At 39.6% G+C, this 9,154-nt stretch overlaps 1 protein-coding gene across 1 annotated transcript in view; it reads left to right on the top strand.

The window, feature by feature from the left end:
- Positions 1-296: 296 nt before the first annotated feature.
- The window catches only part of LOC140230226 (glycerol kinase-like), a 32,957-nt gene continuing 24,099 nt past the window's right edge, over positions 297-9,154 (top strand). Inside the window, exons 1-4 of the mRNA XM_072310407.1 lie at positions 297-371; positions 3,634-3,707; positions 6,822-7,006; positions 7,887-7,966. Coding sequence (XP_072166508.1) covers positions 297-371; positions 3,634-3,707; positions 6,822-7,006; positions 7,887-7,966 — 414 coding nt within the window. The remainder of the gene's footprint in view (positions 372-3,633; positions 3,708-6,821; positions 7,007-7,886; positions 7,967-9,154) is intronic.

Raw genomic sequence — 9,154 nt, 5'->3', positions numbered from 1 at the left:
GGAGCATGCACTGCAGAAAATAAAATTAATGAATCTCACTTGCATTTGTAGGCAAATTGGACGCATTCGTGCCACAGCCAGTGAGTAGGCCTAACAAGTTACACCTGACGTTCTGGAAACAGTTCACTCGACTGGAACATCGTCTAGAAATCTGCTTCACCATCAACTTCAAGTCATACGTCACACCACAGATTTACCTGCTACGTGCTACTCAACTGCTAGACTTTGTTGTGCTCCTATTCGTGACCTTGTGGCTAAACCAGCAAACGAACGATCATTACCTTCTGAAAAAAATCATGGCTGAGACTGGGAAAGATCTAGGACCTCTAGTTGGTGCTGTAGACCAGGGAACAAGCAGTACAAGGTTTCTGGTGAGTTTATGCATAGACTTCTACTGAGTTTCAACAAGAAATTCAACGATCGTGCTTATGCTCTGAGCAGATCTTTGCCCACACGTACATGTCGCATTGTCGGCTTCTCTGCTCGGACCGACCGCCGCCAGCTTTCGTCTGTCTGCGTGCTGCGCCTGTGGCACTCAGCGAGGCTGCGAGAATTCGGCAATATTTGAGGCCTCCGAGCGAGCCATGCCACACCCGCACCCACCCCGAGATGCCTGGCCAAGAAACAGCTGCAGACTAGTGTCGTAGTACTGTTCTTACTCTTAGCCAACTGCACTTTGTGTCCATTGATCAACCGATGATTGGCATTGAAGGGGAAGAATGTGAAAAAATGAATCGCGCTGGTAAACAAGCGTTAGTCTTTCCTTGTTTCTGACTTGTATTTATGTTCAAAGACAAAGACCAGATAAAAAAAGTGATGTGACCAAATAGATTTTAGTGTCCAGCGCCAATGGAGTTGCCAGTGTTTCATTTTTGACCCTGCATCACAAAACAAACAAAAAGTTGCCAGACATGGATTTTTAGTTAAGAGTAGATTCTGAAAGAGCAGACTCTAAGCTTTAAAATGATGTATTTAACTCAATTTAAATGAACTCTCCCAACCTCTCTAAATATTAGAAAGAAAAGACACACTCTGGAAAGTGTGAACTGAGAAAACAGGGTGTATTCCAGTGCTTAATCTTTACCAAGCTATGCTAGCTGTGGGATACATTGAACAAAAAACAGGATGTTGACCACCGGAGCAATAACAATGAAGGGATTATCAAATTAAGCTGGAATTGAACATGCTTCATTACATTACATTAGCACATTCTGTACATGATTAGTACCAACTTTCAATGCAGTACAGTAGTATCATTCTCTCCAAAGTTACTGGAGTTGAAAAGGGTTTAAGAAAAACTGCTGAAAACACAAGTTCCCATTTGTTTTATGATCCCAAACTCTAATATGATATAGAAAAAGACTTACTCTTTCAGAAAATATGAAAAATTCAAGATTGGTTAATAGGTTGACCCATTTCACCTATTTTCACTCCTCACACAAAATCACTGTGTGCGACTTTTTGTTCATTTTGTGGTGTACCGTCACATTTCACCCTAACCGCACCAGCGACCCCAACAAGTCCCAGTTGCAGCGCCCTGCGCTGGGGTTAATTTCACCCTTGATCTTGTTGCAATGTGTTGGACCTTTAAACAGGGATGAGGAGGGCCCTGCGGACCCTGCTTAAATTTTGAACACAGGCCTATAAAAAAGACAAAACCTACATAACATGATGCGCGGTAATCATGTGTGATGTGATGCGATCCTGTGACATGTAGAGTAAATTAATCTGATCTCATTTGGGCATGAGTTATTGCCAATCAAGCTAATAAACTGCAATTCTTCCTGCCCCCCCCCCCAAAAAAAAAAAATGTCTCCTGCCAGAAAAGCTCGACCATCCCAGTTTTCTCCCCAAGGGCCCTATACTAATAAATTTAAATGTGTTTTGACATGCATTGTTACATACATGCTGCTATGGTGACACTGGAAATATAATAATTGCAATAGATATCTACATTTTATTGCAGTTGTGGATCGTTGGCTACCATTACAAAGTGACCTTGAATATGGTGGCAGAGAAATGTTGTGATGTAAACAAAAACAAACAATTTTGCAATTGTAGTAAGATCTGTGTTATAAATACATGTAGCAGTGTTGCAGTATATACTGCCATTGGTTACTCTGCTGCAGTGGCCAATTGTCTAAGGTACAGTCATAGAAGTCTACTGTAGTGTATTTCATTTAAGTGAGGGGAACAGTACAATGGTAAAATGTATCAGATTTTGAATATCTCAAAAGGTCTTTATCTGAGGTCCTTCTTTAGTAAGGAAAAAAGTGCTTGATTAGTTTGACTTTTAAAATCAAGTACACTGTATTTATATGGAACTATTTCACATTTCCTGAAAAGAGGAAGCATTTAAAGGTGCATAGTCCTGGTAGTGTAGACGGTGCTGTTGATGATACTGCTGATCACCGTTAGCATTGATACAAAGATTGCCGAAGTTGAGCTGTCATCAAGAGTAAAGCACGTAGGTGTTGCTAAGTAACGTTGCTTTCGTTGTCTTCACTGTATTTATATGGAACTATTTCACATTTCCTGAAAAGAGGAAGCATTTAAAGGTGCATAGTCCTGGTAGTGTAGACGGTGCTGTTGATGATACTGCTGATCACCGTTAGCATTGATACGAAGATTGCCGAAGTTGAGCTGTCATCAAGAGTAAAGCACGTAGGTGTTGCTGAGTAACGTTGCTTTCGTTGTCTTCTCTGCGCATCGCGCAGTCTGTGGTAATGCCAGGGTGCGTGCATATGTGTTTCTTATTATGACATCACAAAAGAAGTTTGCTAAGCTGTCATCCCCCTCAGCCGAATCATGAGCCGAACTGTGATCAGACCACTGGCTACAGTGGATTGGACTTCTTCGGACTCGGGGAAGTGGGCGACAGCGTAAGCGCCAAAGAGGAGTCGATAGCATAGGTCTCTATAGGAAACTTGCGCTGTGCGCCCACGTACGCATTTGACTAAAACACCGGGACCATGCACCTTTAAATGCTGAAATGAATCAGCTACCATGGAACAAATGGCTTGAAATTTCCTACATTTAAGCAGGGCTGCACACTAACCCATTTTTTTTTACTGGCCCAACCTGTCTGTCAGACCAGTAGGTGCCCAGTTTTTCCATCTTTTACTGGTCCATTTCTGAAAAAGTTACTGGTCCGATAGTGATTTTTACTGGTCAGGGACTGTCGGACCAGTTCCAGTGTGCAGCGTAGATGTAGGACAAGGAGGGTATATGGTTTGTGTGAAGGTACCTGACCTGCTGCTCCAAATAGACTTGAACCAGAGACCTTAGAATTTAGAGTCGAGAGATGGTCTTATCCACCCAGCCACAATACCTCACATGTGTAATGCTACAGTTACAGTCTGTAATTGATTAGGTACAATTATCTTTAAAAAACACTTTAATATCAAATGGGTGAATGGTCTTCATTCAGCCACATCATTTGGCAATACAGTTTTATATCAGGGAACACGCACAGTACTTAGGAAAGAGTTTTACATTGATAGATTATCTTGAACATTTAAAGTTAAATTGAGTTATCGTTATTAAAATGTTGTTGTCACTGTACATATACTTATGCAGCCTTCTTGCTTTGTGAGTACAAGATTTCAGAACTTTTGTCGTTGTTTTCACTAGGTGTTTTCAAGTAAGACATCGGAGCTGGTGGCCCACCATCAAATTGAACTGAAGCAGTCTTTTCCCAATGAAGGGTGAGTCATGGGCAGAATGAAATTACAAAATGGGGACGAGTCCCAAGTATACTCGGGCAAGTGTCTATGGGAAATGTGTGTTACAGTTCATAGCAAAATCAGACCGTCCTCAACGAGTTAAGTCTCAGGTGTAAGTAAGAACTGAGATTGTGTTTATATTGTAAAGAAAAGTGAAGAAAGAAACAAATAGAATCAATACGGTAAGTGAATAGATTTACAAACAGCTATTATACTATTATACTATACTACAGGTAAGTAATATACACTGTCGTAAGAAACAGAATTTTCATCACATGTTCTCACATTAGGCCTATACATATTTGATACTTTTTATTGATGCGTACAAGTTGACAAATTATGTAAACAATTCTTTATTAGTGACACAGCTACTAAGTAAAATGTTGAATGTATGGATGAATGCCTGGTAATGAGCTGTTTTGTGCTTCAGCTTCTCAAAATTGTGAACTAATTAAAGACTTCCCATCTACGTCTGCTTTTGCTGTGTCAGGCAATGCACAGCAGGCATCGTGTTTTACCATGGTAAAATTTTGTCACAGCAGGCATGAGTTTGTGTGATGCTGGATCAGGAAACTGGTTCATTGTGTGTAATAGTACACTGTATGCTGTGAAGTACAGTGCACCCTGATGATTTTGCAGGATTTCAGGTACTGTGTACATGTAGGCCGAATATTTCGCAAGGTTTTTATTTTTGCGAATTTCGCAAGTCAGCTGTGATTCGTGAAATTAAAGTCACACAAAAATTTTGACTCTCATCCCCATATGAATGTGATGTACCTAGGTAACATTTCTCCGTTCAGTACAGGACTTCATGAATGCGGATTTAACCACTCGCGAAATCATCGGGAAGTCTCGATTCGTGAAAATTTAGACTCTGGAAATATGGCGTTTATAGTATCATTCATAGGGCTGGGAGCCAAGTGCAGTGGTGGATCCGGGGGGAGGGGGCGCTCCGGGTATGTGCTCTCCCTTTAATTTTGGTTAAAACAAAAGAAATTGAAAAAAATGGGGGGGGGGGATGCGTGCGCCCCCCTTTAATTTTGTAAAGGCCCCCCCCCCCCTTTTTACGGAATTAATGGATCTGCCCCTGAAGTGACTTAAGCCATAAATGACTTGAATGTCACCTCTCCATGTGTGTACTGCACTAATCCCAAAGAACCATGATTAACCCATTGAGGACGGACTGATTTTGCTTCAACACGCATTTCCCATAGACGCTTGCCCGAGTATACTCGGGACTCATTCTCAGTAGGTTAACAGCTGATGTCTCCAAAAAGCACAACACCTGTATCAGTACCAAGCTTCCCCAAAAGCCATTGTCAATTGTGTTTTTCCACACTTTCTCCCAGGACAGGGTTAATTTGATTAGGAAACTCAATAAACTGACCTCATCCATGACACAGGCTTCACTTCCTGTGCCAAGCTGACAGCTCTCTTCTTACTTTCTCTTTCTATTTGTCTGTTTGTGTATTATCCATTTGTTCAGTCATTCATTTATTTATTTATTCATTCATTCATTCGTTGATTCATTCATTCATCTCTTCTGTCTTTTGTGCTTTCTCTCTATCCTTGTTTTCTCTTCTTCCTAATACTATCTCATTTCTTCTCAACTTCTTATTTTCCTTTTTCTTTGTGAACTTAGTCATCTCATTTTTCTTCTACAGAATACAGATATCATAGTACATTGGACAAATTTAAGTGTTATTTTTTGTGTAAATGCAAGGTATCCTCTTAAACTGACCTGATACCGTGACCCATCAAACAATGTAACTTTGCCAGTCCCTGTCCAAACCATTTCCCGCCGTTTGAGTTTTACAGATGATCAAAACAGCTTTAAATACAAGGGAAGTTCAGTAAAGTGCAGCTTGCTGTTAGTAGGGCCTCAACTGTGATTACTTTTTCTTTTGTTCTCTAAATATTCTTCCACATTGATCAGCTATGATAAGTCCTCATATATGGATAGTCTGAGGCATTGGATTCTCTTTGTGCTTCAGTAAAAAATTCAGTGATTCTAGCTGAATGGATATTGAAAGGTATTTGTTAAAGTTACCCTTCGTTTTAGACCTGTACTTTCTGCAGAGAGGAAACATGGTTTGAAGAATTTAGCAGCAAATTTAGTCTTTTAAAGATAAAAATGCAAGTCCAGTATAGACCTGGATAAAACACTAGCAGTTAACATTTCAAACAGCATGTGGATTTAGACACTTATGAAATAGTATGTGAATATTAATTACTTCAGAGTGTTTTGATAGTACTAACATCACCTCCTGTCTCAACACATCAATTGCTGGAGGTGATGCAATATAGAGACAGCTGGACTACTCTATCTAAAGATTTGAGTTATAAATGTCTGCACAAAGCCATTTATTGTCACTATAACTGTCTGCTATGGTTCGTTCTGTACGTTGAACTTGGCCCAGGGTGTATTTGTTTTGCTGTGTATTTAATAGGCAGCGTGCTATTTGTCCAAAATGGCATCATAATTTCACAAGCGTAGTTTTATCAGCATTTTATCATGGAACATCTCTGCAGCGTATCTTACAATCACAGCAATACTGAAGGGGGGGGGGGGGGAGGGGAGAAAATACGAATATGGGTGCTCACACCAGATTACCATGTTTTGTGAACACTAGTTGTTTAGATTCTGAATAACGGGTCCACAAATTTTGATCCTGTAATGATAATAATATATTATTGTTATTATGAAAAAAATGATAATTGTATGAAGACTTAAATAGTGATGATGAAGATAGTAATAATCATCATAGTGCTATTTATTCAAATGATACTGTAATACTGAAACTACTTCTACGACAGATTGTATATTATTTTCATTCATGTTCATTATGGCGAAGAATAAATATGATCAGAACATGATAATTTGAATTAGGATAATCATAATCTTCGCCGTCATCAGTTGCCTAGAAGACTGGTTTCAATGGACTTTGAAGGCACTTTCGGCCTTCTCTAAAACATGAAATTGACTTGGACCGACATTTTGTGGTTCGCCCCAGGTGACTAGCAATAGTCAACAAACGGTAACAACCAGACACAAATGCTTGAATGAATGAATCTTTTCTCCTGTTCGTCTTCCAGCTGGGTTGAGGAAGATCCCAAGGAGATCCTCTCCACCGTCAAGGAGTGCATCGAAAAAACCGTCGGGAAGCTGAGAGACCAGGGCGTCGACCCCGCCGGTATCAAGTCCATTGGTATCACCAACCAGCGGGAGACCACCGTGGTGTGGGACCGGACCAATGGAGAGCCCCTTCATCCTGCCATCTGTGAGTATGGTGGCTGTTAGTACTTACTCTGTGACCCTGTCATTTTCATTAGTATGGTGGCTTTAAATGCTCTATAACAATTGATCTTTTTGTTGCCCTGTTGATTCTCTGTGATTGTCATTTTTATGAGTGTGGTGGCTTAAATGCTCTATAACAATTGATCTTTTTGTTGGTTCTGTGAGTATTATTTTTATGAGTATGGGGGCTGTAAATGCTCCGTAACAATTGATCTTTTTGTTGCCTTTGGAAGCACGTTGCCATAACTGGCCATGTGTTTCTGTTTGCACAAAAAGTCTTCTTAGAACTTGACAGTGCTCTTGAGACATTCATCAGGTGTATAGTTTGAAGTCCCACAAGACAGCCATGGTGGTACAAGAAAGTTAGCTCTTGTCAATGAAACTTAGAGTTAGGATAACTAGACAAAGCATACCAATGCTTGTGATGATCTGTGAACACTAAAATATGAGTCATCAAGGACCTGCAGTTCCAACAAAAAGTCATCAGTTGAGAATTATAAGGGCATTCATTAGATTGCCAAGCCACAGTGTTCATGGCACCTTAACAGTCTTATCATTCTCAATTGATGGAGTGATACCTTGTACAATGAACCATGTACCAGTAAGGACAGACTACCACAATTTGATGCTTTAATATGGCGTTTTAAATAATCTTTAGATCCAACCAATACTCCATTTGCTGCCCTACGTGCCCATGGCATAACGAGCAGTAAGTAAGTAAGTAATACTCCATTTGATTCCTATATAATTTGTACTGGCGAAGAATAAAATGAATTTCATAATAATTCCTTAGTGAGAATTATAGGTTCATTTATTCATTTATTTGTTGTTATAATGATTTTATATTTGTTTTATCTTTTTAGTGTGGCTAGATGCAAGGACAGCTACCACTGTTGACCAGCTGGTTGCTAAGACGCCAAGCAAGACAAAGGAACATTTACAGGTATTGTGCTCAGTGTGTTTGCAGAAACTTTACCTCTTTCGTCAAGTTTACTCATGTGTCTGATGACATGCAAGTCTTTTAATGCCATTAATGGTCTGCATAACAAATGTCGACAGTAAACTATGATTCTCTCTAAAATGTGAAACTTTCCTATTTAACCCGTTGAGGATGAGTGCCAAGTATACTCCGGCAAGCGTCTATGGGAAATGTGTGTTGTAGCAAAATGAAACTGTCCTCAATGGTGACAGAAAAATAGTGTTTCCCAGCACAAACAATAGAGATTCTGATGAACTTCTGTGAATGATATTCACTGAAGAAAAAAAGTAAATGTCATACATCTATTTCCCGCTCAGATACAGTTTGCCTTGTTTGCGTGTAATACGTGAGAATTTATAGCCGTCATTGTATCATATGTAAGAAACAATTCTGGTTGCTGCGTGACACCCCTCCCCCCAAAAAAAAGAAACAAAGAAACAAATAAAACAAAGCAAAAATTTATAGCTTGGAGTGTATAAAACATTACGTTCATGTTCGTTTTATTGCCTATTGCACTGTGTGGATCATACGGCTTGGAAAGATTATAGGCCATTGTTACTGTGCATGCACCTGTGTTTGCTGTACTGTATGTGCAATAATGAAGGGTGCTGTAAATCTGAAAACGTTCTGTGTTTTGCTACGTACTACACTAAAAGCTAATAGCACCTGTGCAAGCAACATCTTGTCACTAGATTGAAGCTGGGATTAAAACTTGTGTTTAACATTTAGAGACTGCCTTTGGTGCTGTTTTGTGATGTGAAGCCAAGAGAGTTAACCTTTTACTTCCTGTAGCATTCAAAGGGCTAGCATGCCACAACCTTGGATAAAGATCTTTCTCTTGGTGAAGAAGAACATCTGTCTTCAAAATTTGATTGCCTGTGCAGACTTAGCTCCATGCCTGTAAAATATAACTGAATGAAAATTCCTTTGTTGTCTGTCTTTGTGACCCCAGTCAAGCCTGGTAACTACAGCTGTAGGCCAGTTGCTTTAGATTTCCTTTATCCAATTGATTTACCAATCATGCATGGCAAATTGTTTGTTCAAGGAGATTTATGTATAAAGCATGCAAATATGAGATATGTATGTCTCTGTACAAATGTGCACACATACATTATCATAATACGATGTACATGTTCTTAATATATACACATA

Source organism: Diadema setosum, chromosome 6 (genome assembly GCF_964275005.1).
Source record: "Diadema setosum chromosome 6, eeDiaSeto1, whole genome shotgun sequence".
Lineage (NCBI taxonomy): Eukaryota > Metazoa > Echinodermata > Echinoidea > Diadematoida > Diadematidae > Diadema > Diadema setosum.
The sequence above is the reverse complement of the archived record's forward strand: the minus strand, read 5'-3'. Positions and strand labels throughout refer to the sequence as shown.